Raw genomic sequence first — 21205 nt, 5'->3', positions numbered from 1 at the left:
CAAGCCAGTAAATGATTGGCCGCTGTAATTGAGCAGTCAAATTCCATGGCCTCTGTCTTCACACGGTAAAAGAAGCCCCCCCCCGCAGGGCTCAGCCTGCCCCAAAGCTAAACAACGCTTCACAGGTGGCCGTTAACAGGAACGTGACGGGAGGTGGTGCACATCAGGATTTCATTAGAGAGGGAACAGAGCACTTTAACTAAGCAACGCTCGCAGCACCTCTACCTTTATTTCAAACCACTTAATAGTTAAGTGACTTAGCATACCTTCCATGACATGTAACATTTCAGGATGTAACATTGTGTTTGGTAAGAACATTACCTCAGACACAGGTACCACTGACCAATACAAACTCAAGACTCATTGACTGCCAGGTCGCAGTTGTAAATGAGAACTTGTTCTCAACTGGCCTACCTGGTTAAATCAAGGTGAAATTAAAAAATATATATAAACAAATTGACCACCTTGATGGGGTCCAGGTGACACTGACCAGTGAAGTGTGGCAGTGATCGACCGGGGTACCTACCTGGAGGAGCCTGAATTGTAGTGGTTGCTGGGGGAGGAATAGTCAGACCTAAAGCAGGAAAGGGCCCCATCCCTATCACCATGGGCTGAACGTCCCTGGTGGACCTAAGAGGAAGAGCAACTCACTCACACAGCCTCAACAATGTCAAAGCCTGAGAATGTTTCTTAAAATGGGAACAATTCTTGCACTTATACTGTGATAATCTGTAATATTATATATACAGTGCCTTCAGAAAGTGTTCACACCCCTTGGCTTTTTCCACATGTTGCTGTGTTACAAAGTGGAATTAAATGGATTGAATTGTATAATTTATTTTATTAATAGAAAATAAACCACTAATATATCTTGATTAGATAAATATTCAACCCCGAGTCAATACATGTTAAAATCACCATCGGCAGCGATTACAGCTGTGAGTCTTTCTGGGTAAGTCTAAGAACATAGCACACCTCAATTTTATAATATTTGCGCATTATAAAAAAATATATTAAAACTATGTCAAGTTGGTTGTTGATCATTGCTAGACATGGCCCTTTTCAAGTCTTGCCATAGATTTCCAAGCCGATTTAAGTCTAAACTAGGCCACTTCGGAACATTCAATGTCGTCTTGGTAAGAAATTCCAGTGTATATTTGACCTTGTGTTTAAGGTAATTGTCCTGCTGAAAGGTGAATTTGTCTCCCAGTGTCTGCTGGAAAGCAGACTGAACCAAGCAGACTGTTTTCCTCTAAGGTTTTGCCTGTGCTTAGACTATTCCATATTTTTTTTATCCCAAAAAAATCTCCCTAGTCCTTGTCGATGACAAGCATACCCATAACATGATGCAGCCACCACCATGCTTGAAAATATGAAGAGTGATACTCAGTGACGTATTGTGTCAGATTTACCCCAAACATAATGCTCTGTATTCAGGACAAAAAGTAACATTTATTTGCCAAATGTTTTGCAGTATTTGCTTTGGAATTTCTCTTATTCTTTACAGGCTTCCTTCTTTTCACTCATTTATGCTAGTATTGTGGAGTAACTACAATGTTGTTGATCCATCCTCAGACTCCTATCAAAGCCATTAAACTCAGTAACTGTTTTAAATTCACCATTGGCCTTTGTGAAATCCCTGAGCAGTTTCCTTCCTCTCCGGCAACTGAGTGTATTGATACACCATCCAAAGTGTAATTAATAACGGCACCATGCTCAAAGGGAAAATCAATGTCAGCTTTTTTATTTTATTTGACCCATCTAACAATAGGTGCCCTTCTTTGCGCAGCATTGGAAAACCTCCCTGGTCTTTGTGGTTGAACCTGTACTTGAAATTCACTGCCCGACTGAGGGATCTTACAGATAATTGTATGTACAGCGATGGGGTCTTTTAAAAATCATGTAAGAGAATATTATTGAACACAATATGACTCCACGCAACTTATTATAAGACTTTTTTACTCCTGAACTTATTTTAGTTTGCCATTACAAAAAAGGGTTGAATACTTATTGACTCAAGACATTTAAGCTTTTAATTTTAAATTTATTTGTAAACATTTCTAAAAACAAAATTCCACTTTGGCATTATGGGGTATTGTGTGTAGATTGTGTGTCCATTTTAAATTCCAGCTGTAACACAACATTTTTTGGAAAAAGCCAAGGGGTGTGAATACTTTCTGGAGGCACTGTATGTTCAAAAGTAATGTCTTACCATGATTTTAGTGGCTGAAGCATGGTTCATGCCCTCATACCCCATGCGTAGTCTCCTCTGTTTCTCACAGTAGGTCTTCCAGGTGTCCTCGTTAAAGCCATAGTTAAAGTAGTCTGAGAGGTCCGAACCTAAACACAAACATAACTGAAAGCTGAACAGACCGCGTGACAGACCAGTCATCAGCCACACCTGCACAGAACACGGACAAAGACATAACCTCACACCAACCAACACACACCCCCCTTACCAGGCTTTCTCCACGGCTTTTCTTCAAAAGACTCAATGTCGACCTCCAACACAGGGATTCCGTTAACACTGCCCAGTGCATCCAGGTCCACTCCTTTGGCTTTGGGGCCAACTGCACCGGAAACGACAGGACACAGTCAATGATAAATTCACTTCACACTCTTACCACTACCATGAATGTGGGTGTGGATGAGTTCCTACGCATGCAGTGACCATAATTCACACTCAAACCGGTGCGCCTGGCACCTGCTACCATAACCCGTTCAAATGGACTTAAACATTTTGTCTTGCCCATTCACCATCTGAAAGGCACACACACACAATCCATGTCTCAATTGTCTCAAGGCTTAAAGTCATTCTTTAACCTGTCTCCTTCCTTTCATCTACAGTGATTGAAATGGATTTAACAAGTGACATCAATAAGGGATCATAGCATTCACCTGGTCAGTCTGTTATGGAAAGAGCTGGTGATCCTAACGTTTTGTACACTCACTTCTAAGGTCAGAAGTCAGGAATGAGGGGTGTTTACCTGACGCATGTGTTCTCCCTGCAGCCTTAATGTTGAGATTAACTGGTGTGGATCCAAAAGCACTACACAATGAAAGGAGGAAAAAAAACACAAATCACCACCACAAGAAGGGGACACACACAGAGACATGCGGCGCTTACACAGGCAGCCCAACTCATTGGTTCCACTAATTGTTCTTTTGACCAATCACATGAGATTTTTTCACATCTCTTTTTCAGAGCTGAACTGATTGGTCCAAAAAACAATTATTGAAAGAAAAAATCTGAATTGGGCTGCCTGTGTAAACACTGCCCATGACTCATGCGGGAGACTTTGTGCTTTGAAGACCACTGAAAGTGACATGGGTGGTGAGATAAAATGCTGCCAAAGATGCATACTGTAATCATAATCAGGACTCATAAAATGATGTGACAAAGGAGAGGCAACAGCAATAGATGTTAGTTGCGCTGACAGCCAGGTGAAAAAAAGCGTTCCACAAAAGTTTTTTCCACCTAAAATGTACAGGGTCTAATATATTATGCTCTTTTCAACTCAAGTTGGAGCATCAAAACTAATCCAGATTGCAGGACAGTAACACACTGATGTATTTTAAACCAGTTAAATGTAACTAAAGTAATCAGAAATGTAATCTACATAATCCCCAAAAGTAATGATTTATCATGAGAGGGCCATAAACAATAACTAGTAATGCTGAATACTCAAAGAAAGGTTAAAACCTTTCTGGTAAAAATAGTTAAATTGTTGAGGTGTAGTCACTACTGAGGACACAAGCTGGAGTACAGTACAAATATGATGAAAATATAAAATACTTTACATGATGTATTTCCTATTCAACAAAACTGTACGAATAAGGCTTGAAATGACTTAAAGTTGAAGTCAGAAGTTTATACACACCGTAGCCAAATACATTTAAAAACTCAGTTTTTCACAATTCCTGACATTTAATCCTAGTAAAAATGCCCTGTCTTAGGTCAGTTAGGATCACCACTTTATTTCAAGAATGTGAAATGTCACAAAAATAGTAGAGAGAATAATGTATTTCAGTTTATTTCTTTCATCACATTCCCAGTGGCTCAGAAGTTGACATACTCTCAATTAATATTTGGTAGCATTGCCTTTAAATTACTTAAATTGGGTCAGATGTTTCAGGTAGCCTTCCACAAGCTTCCCACAATAAGTTGGGTGAATTTTGGCCCATTCCTCCTGACAGAGCTGGTGTAACTGAGTCAGGTTTGTAAGCCTCCTTGCTCACACGCTTTCAGTTCTGCCCACAAATTTTCTATAGGATTGAGGTCAGGGTGGCCACTCCAATACCTTGACTTTGTTGTCCTTAAGCCATTTCACCATAACTTTGGAAGTATGCTTGGGGTTATTGTCCATTTGGAAGATCCATTTGCGACCAAGCTTTAACTTCCTGACTGATGTCTTGAGATGTTGCTTCAATATATCTACATAATTGTCCCTTCTCATGATGCCATCTATTTTGTGAAGTGCACCAGTCCCTCCTGCAGCAAAGCACACCCACAATGTGATGTTGCCACCCCCGTGCTTCACGGTTGGGATGGTGTTCTTCGGCTTGCAAACCTCCCCCTTTTCCTCGAAACAAAATGATCGTCATTATGACTAAACAGTTATATTTTTGTTTCATCAGACCAGAGGACATTTCTCCAAAAGGTATGATCTTTGTCCCCATGTGCAGTTGCAAACCGTAGTCTGTCTTTTTAATGGCAGTTTTGGAGCAGTGGCTTCTTCCTTGCTGAGCGGCCTTTCAGGTTGTGTCGATATAGGACTCTTTTTATTGTGGATATAGATACTTTTGTACCCGTTTCCACTGCTGTTGTTTTGGGATTGATTTGCACTTTTCACACCAAAGTATGTTCATCTCTAGGAGACAGAACTTGTCTCCTTCCTGAGTGGTGTGACAGCTGTGTGGTCCCATGGTGTTTATCCTTTAGTACTATTGTTTGTACAGATGAACGTGGTACCTTCAGACATTTGGAAATTGCTCCCAATGATGAATCAGACTTGTGGAGGTCTACACTTTTTTCTCCCTGAGGTCTTGGCTGATTTCTTTTGATTTCCCCATGATGTCAAGCAAAGAGACACCGAGTTTGAAAGTAGGCCTTGAAATACATCCACAGGTACACCTCCAATTGACTCAAATGATGTCAATTAGCCTATCAGAAGCTTCTAAAGCCATGACATCATTTTCTGGAATTTTCCAAGCCGTTTAAAGGCACAGTCAACTTAGTGTATGTAAACTTCTGACCCACTGGAATTGTGATAGATTATTTCACTTATAAATCACTGTGTCTGTAAACAATTATTGGAAAAATGACTTGTGTCATTCACAAAGTAGATGTCCTAACAGACTTGCCAAAACTATAGTTTGTTCACAAGAAATTTGTGGAGTGGTTGAAAAATTAGTTTTAATGACTCCAACCTAAGTGTATGTAAAACTTCCGACTTCAACTGTATATGCTTTCTAAATATAGCATAATCAAATTATACAATTACACCTTCCTTAGAACTGTAAAATACATATATGTATGTTTAGTGTTCGAGAACATTTGCATATTTTCTGAAGGTCTCTCTTGATCAAAACGTCTGCCCACGTTGTTGTGAACGTCTCACGGGAGATCTAGCTTGGCTTCCTGAACTCGTTATGATCTCGCCTTTCATCTCATATTAATCCTGTCCATCTATGACAAACAGAAAGTGCTTTTTAATGGCTATAAATCTCTGAATGTGCTACAGTGATGAAACCCCTCTCTCCTGCTGCTGTAATGATGTAATGATTGAAGGCATGTGCTTTGTCCGTGGCTGTAATATAGGAAATAGCCAGGTGTTGATGGACAGTTGGAAGAGCGAATTAAACAGTAGGAGGTACATCCCAGCTTCAAGTGGTTTCAGATTTCACATCCTACGTCACACAGGCTCAGAAATCCTATTGTGTCCGAGGGAACCAGGGCTATCGGTCAAAGCAAGCCATTTCGATCTATGGTATCCACAGATCGATTTAGAAGTGAAAATGTTGGTGGGAACCGGTACAAGAACCAAGCAGGTCAAAAAAGGGGACCTTACATCTAATAGATTAACACCTTGCTATTGTCTAGATACTCACTTGAAAGGCTGAGACGAGCCTCCGGTCTTTATATCACCAATGGTTACACACACGTCATCATCATCCTCACTGTCACTGTCACTTTCTTCATCTTCCTGGCCTGTATCCTGACATTACAGAAACACAAAGACAATATACATTCATAAAAGCATGTTTATATGAATCACACACACAGTTAAAGAGGAATATTCCAAGTAGAAAGTTTGGTTCTGAGGGAATTCCATGATGGATTGCCATTCCAACAGGTGAGTCAGGTTCAGAAGGGTGTTGTTTATCCCAGGTTGACTCCGCCATAACCCTAAGCAGTAGGTACCTGCTTCACTACTCCATTCTCATGGACCTCTTCAGCAGTCTGCTGGGTTTTTGCACTGTGAAAAAAAAAAAACATCACTAGGACCACAACGTCTACTTAAACTGAGACTTTTGTAACATTTGAAGAATAGACAATAAGGGGAAAGTTAAGATATTTTCAAACAGGGATATCACTTGTCTGCAGACTAAATACATTTCCTTGTAAAGGGATACATGTAAAATGACAGCCTATTGCCTGAAGAATCCCTAATGTGACGTAATAGTCTCTTTTTGAGCTGCTGGACCATGTTTGATTCTGAAAAGGGTCAACTCTCTTCATCATTTCTTTAAGTGAACCAGAGCTTGATAGATGTGATATCATTTAGATAACATGCTACCCATGGCATGTTGCGTGACACACACACACACACACTCTCTCTCTCTCTCTCTCTCTGAGGGCTGTGTTGTAGGTGAAGTAACTGTAGCTTAATTGATGAATCATGCTGCGTTTACGCCGAGGCGATATGCTTTAACAAAGCCCAATGCAGCGACCATCAGAACCCCTATCTAATGATGGCTTAGATCCACTTTACCCCGTTCAAACAAACAAACAGTGCTTGCCTTGCCACGGATTTAACAAGCATCCAAACTGTTTTTAATGTGCCACTTGACAGGCCGCACATTTCAGGCGTCAAACACACACAACCCAGAGACAACGATTATGATATCACTCAGTCATTATTGAGCAGTGAAAAGTGCATTCAATCTGAACACTTCATTAATAAAGCAAAATTGGTCCTAATGGGGCATGAAGCTGCTGCTAGCCCATCTTATTTCAAATCAGTTCACTGCTTACTGTTGTAAATTATCACTCACGATCAAAATGGTTTGAACACAAGAATCATTAGTGCAAACAGGGGAGATGATGCTGGAGAATGTAATAAAACAGATTTGCAGAACCAGTACAAACTGACTAAGAGTGAATAGTGTGGCTATACGTTGTGAATCTCAAACAGCATAACATAGACAAGTGACTAGTATATTCGTGTAGAAAGCTGAACAGGTGTCATTTGTGTGCTACAAAAAAAAGTGTCTAAGATAGGTATAAATAAATCATGTGTGTCCAACATTTGTAGTATGCTGCAAGAATACACACCTAATTTATGTGGGCATACGTATTTTACAAAAGGAACAATTTAACAGTGTAGTCTGGTGTAGGTCTGGTTTGCAGGAACGCTCAGTACATATTTGAGATCTAGGCAAGTGGTAAATTGAGGACAGAATAGGACAGACAGCCAGGTGACTGTAGACAGTTTAACAGTGGGTGTTTTACCTGTCACTTACCTATTAGGTGCCTCTTCCTCTGCCTTCTCCTCACTCTCATCTATCACAGAAAAGAAACATCAGCATGTGTGCATCATACACACACTTCAAAACCTAAAACAGACAAAATGACAGTCTCCAAATATCTACTGTAAATGCCAGAACTCAATAATTCCTTCTGCTTAGCAAGAGAGGAAAAAAAACATCCCCAACAGCTGTTGCGATGTCAACGTGGTAAGCTGGTGCACGTGTTGTTTCTGGTGTTGTGGTTAGCTTTCTTGCTAACATAACTGTTTAGCTCACGTACTTTCAAGTTTGCCAAACACAGTGGACAAAATGTTACTATTTATGCGCTAGATAGTGTCATCAAATCTGTTTTGACTAGCATACCTCCATATAACCATTCTTCTTCATCGCCCCCGCTTGCATCAGTTGTTTTGTCCATTTCTGCGGACATGTCTACCCAAACCCAGTCACTTCTGCTGTGAATCACAACTTGACAGATATTCTATCAAATACAACAACTGGCAACGAATTGAAAATCCAGTTATTTCGCCAAACTTGAGATTTTTACAGAACAGATATTCAAATGTCAAACTGTTACATATAACGGGGATTTAAAAAAGAATCATAACGGAATAGGACGGCGTGTCACCTTATCGGTATTCGGTAGCATGCGTAAAATAAACCCTAATGGTAAAAAAAAAGTGACAGTTTACTTTACCCACACACGTTTCTATAGGGACCTTTCTATTCACGACGTAAACGTACGTCGGAAGAAACAGGACTCTACCATTGGTCAGTATGTCTCTAGATGAGACAATGTATCCATTTCTGAAAGTATATAAAGTAGTACAGTATTTGCCAGGGTCAAACAAGCTTGCTTTGTTTCTGAACTCATGACAAGCATACATTTATTTTTGTATGGTTTATTTTTTTCAATTTATTCAAAAAATGTATGTATTTTTGTGTAGTGTAGTGTATATAGCTATGATGAGGAAACTCAAATTAGTTTGCTTTCAGTTTTATATATATATATATATATATATATATATATATATATATATATATATTTTTTTTTTTGTTATAATGTAGAATAGTCTGGATACATACAATAAGTACACAAATAGACAATGATAGCATATGCTAGGGGGTAAGAAATAGCAAATGCAGCAGATTCTTACATGAAACCGGCACAGCAGCTGCATGATGACGTATATCTGTCGCGACGTGGAACGCCACATCACTGTTAAGAGACTCACATGTGTTTGTGTTGTTGTTTTGAAATAACTTTTCCTGACAATTTGATAGAAATCTTGTACTTTTGGTCGGTATAAACGACAGTTCCATTTACTAAATGTTACCGATTGAGGTCTTTACGTGTTTCCCCGGTCAGATGTGGGACAAAGTGTTGTCAAAGGTAAAGAAAGCTGTTGTTTTCATGGACGACAAGTGTGCTGGGAGTCTTCATTGGAACGGTGGAGCTACAAGTGTATTTGAGGCTGGGGCTCGTAATTTAAAAGAGTTTTCAAGCTTCGAAGCTGGTGGTGAAAACGAACCAAAGGCTGTGTTTGTGGTGAGCACTCTGCTGAAGGGGAGGACAGCTGACATTATCAAAGACATTATTGGACTCAGTCACTTTCAGTATTGTGTTGTTTTCACCACCGTAGCCCACTCTATACAACTCCTCGCTAACAATGTCACTGCTGTATTAGAGGGGAACCCTGTGTTCGAGCAGTTTGAAGAGAAGCTGAGCGAGTGGATGGGAGACATGAACTACACCGCTGAAGTTATACATGCGCCTGTGGTCTTCGCTCAGGTGTCACCACAGCTTCTTCTCACGCCAATCTTCGCGCACCTGTTTTCGCTGTTGCCACAGGACCTCTAGACCATCAAAATAAAGCGAACAGTGAAGAGGTTTGTCAGTTTGACTGATTTTGACATGCAGTCTCTTACTCCGGAGTTGCAGATTGAAATTAAAACCCTGGCCTGTGCGGTTAATTCCATGTTTGAGTCCACCAGCACCCGGCAGGAGAACTTTGCAGTGGGTCCAATGAGCCGTCTTATCGCTGGGGAACTGGCCAACCATCCTCAAGCAAAAAGCCGCAGAAAGACTGCCACCAATAAAGCATCCATCGTCTTCATCGACAGGACACTGGGTCTAACAGGTGCATGTCACGGTCTTGTACAATGTCTGATGTCCATAAACATGTCAAGCTGCAGCAGAGTCAAACACACATGCACACTTTCCCCACATCTCAATTACATAATCTTGCTGCACCTCCCTTCCCAACAGAAAGGGTATTTTATTGTGACACTTCCATAGTCCCTATTCTATTCCACTTACACAGGAGTTTATGTTTACTTGGACTATGTTGTTGGTTTACATTTCTCTGTTTGTCCTTGTCCTCAGGGGCTGCTGGTCACCATGGTGACAGCCTGATGGAGAAGATCTTGACTGTGCTGCAACCTCTGCCAGGACACACCACTGATGTTCAGGTGGACATGCTGGAGCTCATTAACCTGCAGCACATCCCAGACTCCAGGCTGCCTGGCACAGACCCAGTGAGTAAATCTGTGCTGGAACAGTTGTAGGCAAAATATTGCAATACTGTTTAAAAGTCAAATTTCACATGATTCAGTTAGATAGTTCACTTTTTTTGTATTTAAAGAGGGTTGTTGTTTAATGTGCCTACATTCATTATGGTTAATGTAGGCACAGGGGATATAGAAAAGGGGAACACTAGAGAATGGGTTCTGTATGTTTTCTCACCTAGATCACCTCTGATCAGTAGTGATTATGCTGCTCTATCTGTTCTTATTTTCTCATCATTTTAAGCTGAATTTTGTTTGATTTGGTGACGTTTCTGTCCATTTAATTTCCTTTGTCCAGGAAGGTTAGTCTGACTGTAATTTTGCTGTGATGTTTATGACCCAAGCTCTAATTTATCATGTCTACTGTATAACAAGGTTTCTAATGTTGAGGTTAATTTCTCTTGGCCCACAAGCATGAAAACAGTGTTGTTTGTTGTGCTGAATCTCTCTTCCCCTCTCTCTTTCTCTCTAATATTGTTCTCTGAGTCTTGGGTCAGTCATTATCTCTCTCTTTCATAATCTCTCCCCCCTTACCCCTACATTTATGGGGGAACACATGACTGACATTAGAGGGATACTTCGGGATTTTGGCAATGAAGCCCTTTATCTACTTCCCTAGTGTCAGATGGACACCTTTTTATGTCTCTGCACCCAGTGTGAAGGAAGTCAGTTTTACAAGCCAATGCTAACTAGCGTTAGCGCAATAATTAAAAGTCTATGGTATCTACTAGCATGCTAGCAGTTACCATGTACTTCTAATCATTGCGCTAGCGCTAGTTAGCAATTGCCGTCTGGTATAGAGGTCCTTGAAGGCAGGAAGCTTGGCCCCAGTGATGTACTGGGCCATACGCGCTACCCTCTTTAGTGCCTTGTGGTCAGAGGCCATGCAGTTGCCATACCAGGCAGTGATGCAACCATTCAGGATGCTCTCGATGGTGCAGCTGTAGAAACTTTTGAGGATCTGAGGACCCATTGAAAATATTGTGTCATGGGGCAGCTTGCAGCTGTGCTTCCCTTTGTAGTCTGTAATAGTTTGCAAGCCCTGCCACATCCGACGAGCGTCTGATCCGCTGTAATACGATTCAGTCTTAGTCCTGTGTTAGAGGTTGACCAATTAATCGGAATGGCTGATTAATTTGGGCCGATTTCAAGTTTTCATAACAATTGGAAATCTGTATTTTTGGGTGCCGATTTAAAAAAAAAAATGTTTTATTTTTTTATTTTATTTAACTAGGCAAGTATGTTAAGAACACATTCTTATTTTCAATGATGGCCTAGGAACGGTGGGTTAACTTCCTTGTTCAGGGGCAGAACAACAGATTTGTACCTTGTCAGCTCTGGGATTCAATCTTGCAACCTTACGGTTAACTAGTCCAACGCTGTAACCACCTGCCTCTCATTGCACTCCACGGGGAGCCTGTCTGTTACGCTAATGCAATAGAAGCCAAGGTAAGTTGCTAGCTAGCATTAAACTTATCTTATAAAAAACAATCAATCATAATCACTAGTTATAACTACACATGGTTGATGATATTACTAGTTTATCTAGCGTGTCCTGCGTTGCATATAATCGATGCAACGCTGGGGGATGATTTAACAAAAGCGCATTTGCGAAAAAAGCACAATCGTTGCAGGACTGTACCTAACCTAACCAATGCCTTTCTTAAAATCAATACACAGAAGTATATATTTTTAAACCTGCATATTTAGCTAAAAGAAATCCAGGTTAGCAGGCAATATTAACCAGGTGAAATTGTGTCACTTCTCTTGCGTTCATTGCACGCAGAGTCAGGGTATATGCAACAGCCTGGCTCATTGCGAACTAATTTGACAGAAATGTACGTAATTATGACTTAACATTGAAGGTTGTACAATGTAACAAGAATATTTAGACTTAGGGATGCCACCCGTTAGATAAAATACCGAACGGTTCCGTATTTCACTGAAATAATAAACGTTTTGTTTTCGAAATGATAGTTTCCGGATTGGACCATATTAATGACCAAAGGCTCGTATTTCTGTGTGTTATGTTATAATTAAGTCTATGATTTGATAGAGCAGTCTGACTGAGCGATGGTAGGCAGCAGCAGGCTCGTAAGCGTTCATTCAAACAGCACTTTTGTGCGTTTTGCCAGCAGCTCTTCGCAAGCATTCGCAAGCCTATTTTTTATTTTTTTTTAATTTACCTTTATTTAACCAGGCAAGTCAGTTAAGAACACATTCTTATTTTCAATGACGGCCTGGGAACAGTGGGTTAACTGCCTGTTCAGGGGCAGAACAACAGATTTGTACCTTGTCAGCTCGGGGGTTTGAACTCGCAACCTTCCGGTTACTAGTCCAACGCTCTAACCACTAGGCTACGCTGCCGCCCCCCCAATATCAGCCTAATTGTTACGGTTTTCTTCTAACTCCTCCTCTGACGAAGAGGTGTAGCAAGGATCGGACCAAAATGCAGCGTGGTAATTTTCATACATGTTTAATATAGATGAAAAAACAAACAATACAAAAACAACAAACCTAACGTGAAAACCTATACAGCCTATCTGGTGACAACAAACACAGACACAAGAACAATCACCCACGAAACACTCAAAGAATATGGCTGCCTAAATATGGTTCCCAATCAGAGACAACGATAATCACCTGCCTCTGATTGAGAAGCAATTCAGACAGCCATAGACTATGCTAGACAACCCTACTAAGCCACAATCCCAATACCTACTAAAACCCCAATACAAAAACACACCACAAAATAAACCCATGTCACACCCTGGCCTAACCAAAATAATAAAGAAAACACAGAATACTAAGACCAGCATTTTTACATGGCACATATTGCAATTTTACTTCTCCAACACTTTGTTTTTGCATTATTTAAACCAAATTGAACATGTTTCATTATTTATTTGATGCTAAATTGATTTTTATTGATGTATTATATTAAGTTAAAACAAGTGTTCATTCAGCTCATTGTCTGCGGTCTTAGTGCCAGCAGTGGTTTGTGGTGGTAAATAGACAGCTACGAAGAATATAGATGAAAACTCTCTTTGATAGACAGTGTGGTCTACAGCTTATCATGTGATACTCTCTCTAGGCGAGCAAAACCTTGAGACTTCCTTAGATTTCGTCCACCAGCTATTGTTTTCAAATATTCATAGACTGCCACCCCTTGTCCTACCAGAGGCCACTGTTCTATCCTGCCGAAAAAGCTTAAAACCTGCCAGCTATATGTTATTCATGTCGTCGTTCAGCCACGACTCTGTGAAACATAAGATATTACAGTTTTTAATGTCCCGTTCGTAGAATATACGTGCTTTTTAGTTATTTTATTTTGTTATCCAATGATTGTACATTGGCTAATAGGACTGACAGTAAAGGTAGATTACCCACTCGCCGTCTAATCCTTACCGTACCCAGACCTACGTCCCCGATATCTCCGCCTCTTTCTCCTGCGAAAGACTGGGATGAGGGCCTCTTCGGGTGTCAGAGGGAAATGCTTCGCGTCCGACTTGTTAAAGAAAAAATATTATTCCAGTAAGGGGTGAGTAATCTCTGTCCTGATATCTAAAAGCTCTTTTCGGTCATAAGAGACAGTGGCAGAAACATTCTGTACAAAATAAGTTACAAATAACGCGAAAAAACACACAATAGTACAATTGGTTAGGAGACCGTAAAACGGCAGCCATCTCCAGCGCCATCAGGCTGCAAGGTGTTGAACTGGATTGGGCAGTAGACCTTAGGGGGTGTTAGAAGGTATTAGATAGTATCATATCCCTTGCTATCACTTTATCTACATTCAGACTGTCATCAGAGAGCCTCGGAGCCAAATGTCTTATCGCAGAGAGCACTCGGTGAGGATGGGATCAGCTATCTCTCTCTCTCCCGCACACACACACACACACACACACACACACACACACACACACACACACACACACACACAGAGTGGAGTGCAGATAGCAATAATAGGATGATCTTCCAGCCGGGGGCCTTGGTGCCTTTAGGGGGTGAGTGTGTGATGTGGGCCAGCAGGCTCGTTATTGCCTTCCCTATCTCAGAGCAGATGGGCCAGTTGACTCTTATCACAGCTGTTTAGGAGATTGAAGCGCAGCCCAGACACAAAAAAGTAACGCACCTGGAGCTCCTGACCCATTTTACACACTCATAGAACATTTGTACACTACTAAAGTTGGAATGTGTTCGTCTATACTGGATACATAGGGCTGCACCTGTTTTGATTAATTGACGGAAGGTTTGGGATCAAGTCTTAATAGTTTGGCTGTGTATACTTGTTCATATGATACGGTACCATATTAATTCTTATGCTTAGTTGGTTATGTGGCCCAGCCAGGCTACACGGTATGATTGGCTGTATTATGAAGTTCCTCCCAGAGGTGTGTTTTGTTTGGCTTTATTATGAGCCCGGTTTTTAAAGCTTTAAACAGTAGGTTGGGGCCTAAAATTGCTATTTTATTGCTTGATATTTCACTTTCGTAATTCAGGATATTTTCTTTTACATCACTATGTTTAAGGCTGCTGTGGGTGGTCGTTGATTTTAGCTTCCAAAACGGACCCCACACTTTGCTGTGCAATTAGTATGATGTTTCATGACCTGGTGTGAGTGTACCTTCAACACCAGCCTGGGCTCTAACTGTGTTTTTCCTGCTCATACCAGAGGGAGCCCAGATTCTCTCTACAGTCTGCAAGTCTAGTGTGTGTGGAGGTTTATAATGTACACGTAGTGTACAAAACATTAGGCACACCTTCCTACCATTGAGTTGCAGCCACTTTTGCCCTCAAAACAGTCTCAATTCGTCAGGGCATGGAGTCTAAGTCAGTTAAGAACAAATTCTCATTTACAATGACGGCCTACCCCGGTCAAACCAGGAAGACACTCTGCCAATTGTGCGCCGCCCTATGGGACTCCCTTACACAGCCTGATGTGATGCAGCCTCTACAAGGTGTCAAAAGCCTTCCACAGGGATGCTGGCCCATGTTGACTTCAATGCTTCCCACAGTTGTGTCAAGTTGGCTGGATGTCCTTTGGGTGGTGGTCCATTCTTAATACACACAGCAAATTGTTTGTTTTCTTCACCGGCACACTGTGTATGTCTGAAGGGTTAAACATTGTTCTTTAACCAGTCTCCTCCCCTTCATCTACACTGATTTGAAGTGGATTTAACAAGGGACATCAATAAGGGATCATAGCTTTCACCTGGTCAGTCTGTCATGGAAAGAGCAGGTGTTCCTAATGTTTTCTACACTCTGTGTATGTGTGCCTACACATGTATGCATTTAGGTTTGCTATGTATTAAAGTTCCTTTGTTTGTTGATGAGAGTAGGCTGAATGTGGTGATGTTGAGAGGGTAGTTCCATGTAACTTCTGCAAGCCATGACGCCCACCATCACAGATTGTTCAGAAGTTTCTGTAGTTAGGAACAGATAAGATTAGCATTCCTGCAACATCATTTTTTGAAACATTTTATTTGAGTGCTGAGAAATTAAGCTAAGTGATTGCATCCAAATTGGCCCTTTTAAATGTTTAGGATTTGTATAATATTCAATATAGTACCCTGAAACAAACTTCTTCCTATTATGTGCTTACTGATTCATTAAATCATTTTTTAAGTTGAAATGCAATCTCCCCCCTTATTTGATCTGTTGCAAATGTGTCCTTTGTTTTTGACCTTCATGACGAATCCAATACATATTCAAATGCCACCCCCCACGGACCACCCACAGCCACGCCAATCCCACCCCAACAACCAGTACACAGTATTAGTTCTCTATTTGTATCTGTATGTATTATGGATCCCCATTAGCTGCTGCCATTAGCTTCTTCCTGGGGTCCAGCAAAATGAAGGCAGTTATATACTATTAAAAACATTACATTTCACACCACATTAACTATGTGCCCTTAGGCCACTACTCTACTACCACATCTACAACACAACATCCATGTGTACATTTTTTATTTATTTTATTTCACCTTTATTTAACCAGGTAGGCTAGTTGAGAACAAGTTCTCATTTGCAACTGCGACCTGGCCAAGATAAAGCATAGCAGTGTGAACAGACAACACAGAGTTACACATGGAGTAAACAGTTAACAAGTCAATAACACAGTAGAAAAAAAAGGGGGAGTCTATATACAATGTGTGCAAAAGGCATGAGGAGGTAGGCGAATAATTACAATTTTGCAGATTAACACTGGAGTGATAAATGATCAGATGGTCATGTACAGGTACATGTTTGTATAGGGTGTAGGTTATCGTGTGTATGTGTCTGTCTGTGCTTGTGTGTGTGTCTCTCCACAGTCCCCGTTGTTCTGTATTTTTTTAAATCCGATTTTAATGCTTGCATGAATTTACTTGATGTGGATTAGAGTTCCATGTAATGGCTCTATGTAGTAATCTGCCCCTCCCATAGTCTGTTCTGGACTTTAGAACTGTGAAGAGACCTCTGGTGGCATGTCCTGTGGGGCATGTATGTGTGTCTGACCTGTGCGCTAGTAGTTTAAACAGACAGCTCGGTTTATTCAACATGTCAATACTTCTCACAAATACAAGTAGTGATGAAGTCAATCCCTCCTCTACTTTGAGCCAGGAGAGGTTGACATGCATATGATTAATATTAGCTCTCTGTGTACATTTAAGGGCCAGCCGTGCTGCCCTGTTCTGGGCTATTGTAATTTTCCTAAGTCCCTCTTTGTGGCACCTGCCCACAAGACAGTAGCCCACGTGCGACAAAACTAGGGTCTGTAGGAACTGCCTTGTTGTTAAGAAGGCAGAGCAACACTTTATTATGGACAACCCTCACCAATTTTTAACTACTGTTGCATCAATATGTTTTGACCATGACAGTTTACAATCCAGTGTTACTCCAAGCAGTTTAGTGCCCTCAATTTACTCAATTTCCACATTATTCATTTCAAGATTTAGTTGAGATTTAGTGAATTATTTGTTCTAAATACAATGCTTTTAGTTTTATAAATATTTAGAACTAACTTCTTTCTTGCCACCCATTCTGAAACTGACTGCAGCGCTTTGTTAAGTCTTGCAGTGATTTCACTTGCTGCGGTAGTTGACATGTGTAGTGTTGAGCCATCAGCATACAATAGATGCCAATAGACACACAGACTTTACTTAGAAACAGTGGCAGGTCATTAGTAAAGATTGAAAAAAGTAAGGGTCCTAGACACCTACCCTGGGGAATGCCTGACTACCAGGATTATGTTGGAGAGGCTTCCATTAAAGGGCGCGGCGGCAGGTAGCCTAGTGGTTAGAGCGTTGGACTAGTAACCGAAAGGTTGCTTGATCGAAGGTTGCTTGATCGAAAAAATCTGTTCTTATGCCCCTGAACAAGGCAGTTAAACCCACTGTTCCTAGGCCGTCATTGAAAATAAGAATTTGTTCTTAACTGACTTGCCCAGTTAATTAAAGGTATAAAAAAATAAGAAAAAATAACACCCTCTGTGTTCTGTTAGGCAGGTAAATGTCGATCCACAATATAGAAGGGGATGTGAAGCCCTAACACATACGTTTTTCCAGCAGCAGATTATGATCGATAATGTCAAAAGTTGCACTGAAGTCGAACAATTTTTATTTTATTATCAATTTCTCTCAGCCAATCATTAGTCATTTGTGTAAGTGCCCTATATGTTTAATGCCCGTCCCTATTAGCATACTGAAAAGCTGTTCTTAATTTGTTTGCTGTGAAATAGCATTGTATATGGTCAAACACACTTTTTCCCTAAAATTTACTAAGGGTTGGTAACAGGCTTATTGGTCGGCTGTTTGAGCCAGTAAAGGGTGCTTTGATGTTCTTGGGTAGCGGAATGTCTTGTGCTTCCCTCCAGGCCTGAGGGAACACACTTCCTGTAGGCTTAGTTTGAAGAGATGGCAAATGGGAGTGGCAATATCTTCCAGTATCATCCTCCGTCATTTTCCATCCATGTTGTCCGACCCAGGTGCCTTGCCATTGTTGATACACAACAATTCTTCTTTCACCTCTTCCACACTTACTTTATGGAATTCAAAATTACAATGCTTGTCTATCATAATTTGGTCATGGAGGTAGACAGTGGGTTCAGAATTTGTGGGTGGCATGTCATTAAAGTAGTTGGCAATATCAGTGGTGTTTTGGGATGAATGAGCAATCTGATTCAAAGAACAATTAAGCCAAATTTGCCCTTTTCCCAAAAATGTTATTTAAGGTGCTCCAAAGCTTTTAACTATCATTCTTTATATCATTTATCTTTGTTTCATAGTACAGTTTCTTCTTATTTTTGTTAAGTTTAGTCACAATATCTCTATTTGCATTACATTTGCCAATTGGATGTGCAGCCAGACTTATTTGCCATTCATATTCCCTTATCCCTCTCAACCATACAATTTTTCAATCCCTCATCAATTGTTGAGGTTGAGGAGATCCGGCATTTTCTTGCCTCAAGTGGTTTAGGAGATCCCTCGAGGACCGATGGGAGGTGGGGCCTGATGGACTCGAGCCAGGGGCCGGAATCGCATACATCATCATGGCCCTATCAGGGGCAAGCACTGAAGATGTAAACCAGAGGTAGAAGCCACCGGAGTGGGAGACAGAACCGAGGACGAAGGTGCAGGTACCTCCGAATCCGATCACGAAGCGGAAGGCCCCAGTGAAGAAGTCTGTGTCCAGTCCAGGCTTACCACAGCAAGCGAGGCCCCTATTGCCAAAGGCTGCTGCTTTCAACTTCCACGGCGACTGACGTGCCTTCATGGCTGGTTGGTAGGGTCAAGAATAGGAACATCCACTAAGTCATCCAGAAGCATCCTGCTAACTCCATTCTTCAGGGAAGGGGGACCCCTTCGAGGAGGGATCCCTGCAGAGCACCGGCCAGTCGACTGTGGAGAGACGGGACAGCGGCATCCAGCTATTGGAGTAGAAGAGAAAGAGAAAGTAGGCAGGTGTGGATTCCCTAGTAGCGTGTGTAAATTCTATACTTGTTTGCTAAGAGTAGCCACTTTGCCCCTGTAGTCCTCTGCAAGCCAACAGTTGCTACATTGAAAGTCCAGACACTCCAAATGTTCCCAGAATAGAGCAAAATAAACACAGATCCTGCAGCGTTGAAAACGTTCGTTAGCTACCTCCATTTGAAACTACAGGCTAGCTAGGCTAGCTGGGCTTCCGTGTCTCTCTTCTTGACAGGAATTTACTAGTGGGCTATGAGCTCCAGTGAGTTCGTAAATACAGCCCACACAAGAAACACACACCCGAGTCACACATCAGTACGGAAAACAGAGAAAGCGGAGGACTTGCTCACTGTATGGATCCTGGCTGCACATACACTATACATGCGGGAGTTTACCAACTTGCAAGTTGGTGCTGTAGAAACAAGCAGTAAATTGCAGGGCAGTGAGCCAAAACACTTACCCCAATGAGCAGCGTGAACGAGCAGTGTGAACGAGCAGTGCAGTGTGATACCTCCAGGCAGTACTACAATTTGGAGAGTCTGACATGAAATCTCAACCCTAACCCTAGCCTGAGTTCTATGTCTGACAAGTAGTATGGAGCTTCAGTATTGGAGTATTGCTTCTTCATCCTTGGAGTATTGCTTCTTCATCCTATGTAATCTATTCCCTGTAAATCTGGTGATTGTCGTCCCCATCCCATTCAGAGAAATTAGCCATTGAAGTCTCTTGCATTTTCACAATCAATTAGTGTGGAAGTACCAGGTTTTGCACACGAGATGCCGCTGTTCCTGCTATTGTCACAACCTTTTATCCATGTTGCTGGTCTTTTGTGTTTATTAAATGGATCACAACATTTTCTTACTTACTTTGGGTAGAAAACCAAAAGCTTTTAAGCATGATGAAAATAAATAGTGTGATCATCCTCACAAGTCAAGCCAGTCCTTCATGAAAGCAATTAACTTTGTCCTTCTCTAAGCAACCTAATGCTTCAACCCAAATCTTTGAATAGTCCAACAAATGACAGCTCGCTGAGAGGTCTATCATTATCGTACAATTCTCATATGAAGATTTTTCCTACAAGCCCAAAACTCTTTCTTGTGCTTTTTAAGGTGGAATGACCCGAGAGTGTGTGATGATGACAGAGTGTTTGTGCTGGTGAGATTTGTGCGTGTGCAACTGTGCGTGCATTCGTGTGAGAGGTGAGGTACCCTCCAGGCCACCCTGTGTAATGTGCTGTGCTTGGCTGGTATTCACATTGATGCTCTTTGTTCCTCTATGGGACATATGAACCCTCTTGGCCCAGGGAGCTATATTTCCCCCGACTGAAACCATCAACCACTAACTTGGTAACCTGGACCCTGGTCCTGTGGTGGGCAGACAGGCGGGTAGAGGGAGAGGTCTGTGCGGGTGGCCAAGATGTTCTGGTTCTGGTCCAAGTGCTGCCGAGCCTTGAGACAAGCCTCAGAAAAAAAAGCACCCAACCGCACCCTGCCGTGAGAAAACACAATGAGTCTGCCACCTCCTCATCTCTAGACCAGCAGACCAGACTCTGCCTGCCAACAGGAAAGAGGGAAAACACACCTATTTCTGTACGGGCTGGGAACGAAGAGAGTGAAAAGAAAGAAAACACACAATTATTTCTGTGGCCGCTGCATGTGAAAGACATGGGAAGAGAGTAAGGAAGAACAGGGATAGGAAAGTGTGTGGAGAGGAAGAACAAATAATAATGAAAGGAGAGACATGACTATGGCCTGTGTAGCTTACCCCACTGTGAGTTAAAAGGCTACACCCATCATCTGGCCACACCCATCATCTGGGTTTCCTATAGTGACATCTTTGCTACTTCTGAGCCCGTCAAAACTATATTGTTCAGCTCCATCACACACACCCGGCAAGGCTTATTTTCCTAAGGGTGTGTTATTATTCTTGCATGAG

General features: G+C 41.5%; 2 protein-coding genes across 2 annotated transcripts in view; one reads left to right on the top strand and one right to left on the bottom strand.

Annotated features, from left to right (window-relative positions):
* fip1l1a (FIP1 like 1a (S. cerevisiae)) overlaps positions 1–8457 on the bottom strand; it is a 43065-nt gene extending 34608 nt beyond the window's left edge. Inside the window, 8 exon segments of the mRNA XM_029686411.2 lie at positions 527–630; positions 2213–2340; positions 2460–2570; positions 2988–3049; positions 6112–6218; positions 6425–6479; positions 7747–7786; positions 8116–8457. Of these exon segments, the coding sequence (XP_029542271.2) occupies positions 527–630; positions 2213–2340; positions 2460–2570; positions 2988–3049; positions 6112–6218; positions 6425–6479; positions 7747–7786; positions 8116–8182 (674 nt within the window). The 5' untranslated portion in view covers positions 8183–8457.
* A 511-nt stretch (positions 8458–8968) lies between these two features.
* scfd2 (sec1 family domain containing 2) overlaps positions 8969–21205 on the top strand; it is a 104047-nt gene continuing 91810 nt past the window's right edge. Inside the window, 3 exon segments of the mRNA XM_065003131.1 lie at positions 8969–9893; positions 10139–10265; positions 10267–10290. Of these exon segments, the coding sequence (XP_064859203.1) occupies positions 9083–9893; positions 10139–10265; positions 10267–10290 (962 nt within the window). The 5' untranslated portion in view covers positions 8969–9082.

Source organism: Oncorhynchus nerka, linkage group LG17 (genome assembly GCF_034236695.1).
Source record: "Oncorhynchus nerka isolate Pitt River linkage group LG17, Oner_Uvic_2.0, whole genome shotgun sequence".
Lineage (NCBI taxonomy): Eukaryota > Metazoa > Chordata > Actinopteri > Salmoniformes > Salmonidae > Oncorhynchus > Oncorhynchus nerka.
Note: the sequence above shows the minus strand (reverse complement) of the source record. Positions and strands in the feature narration are given on the sequence as shown.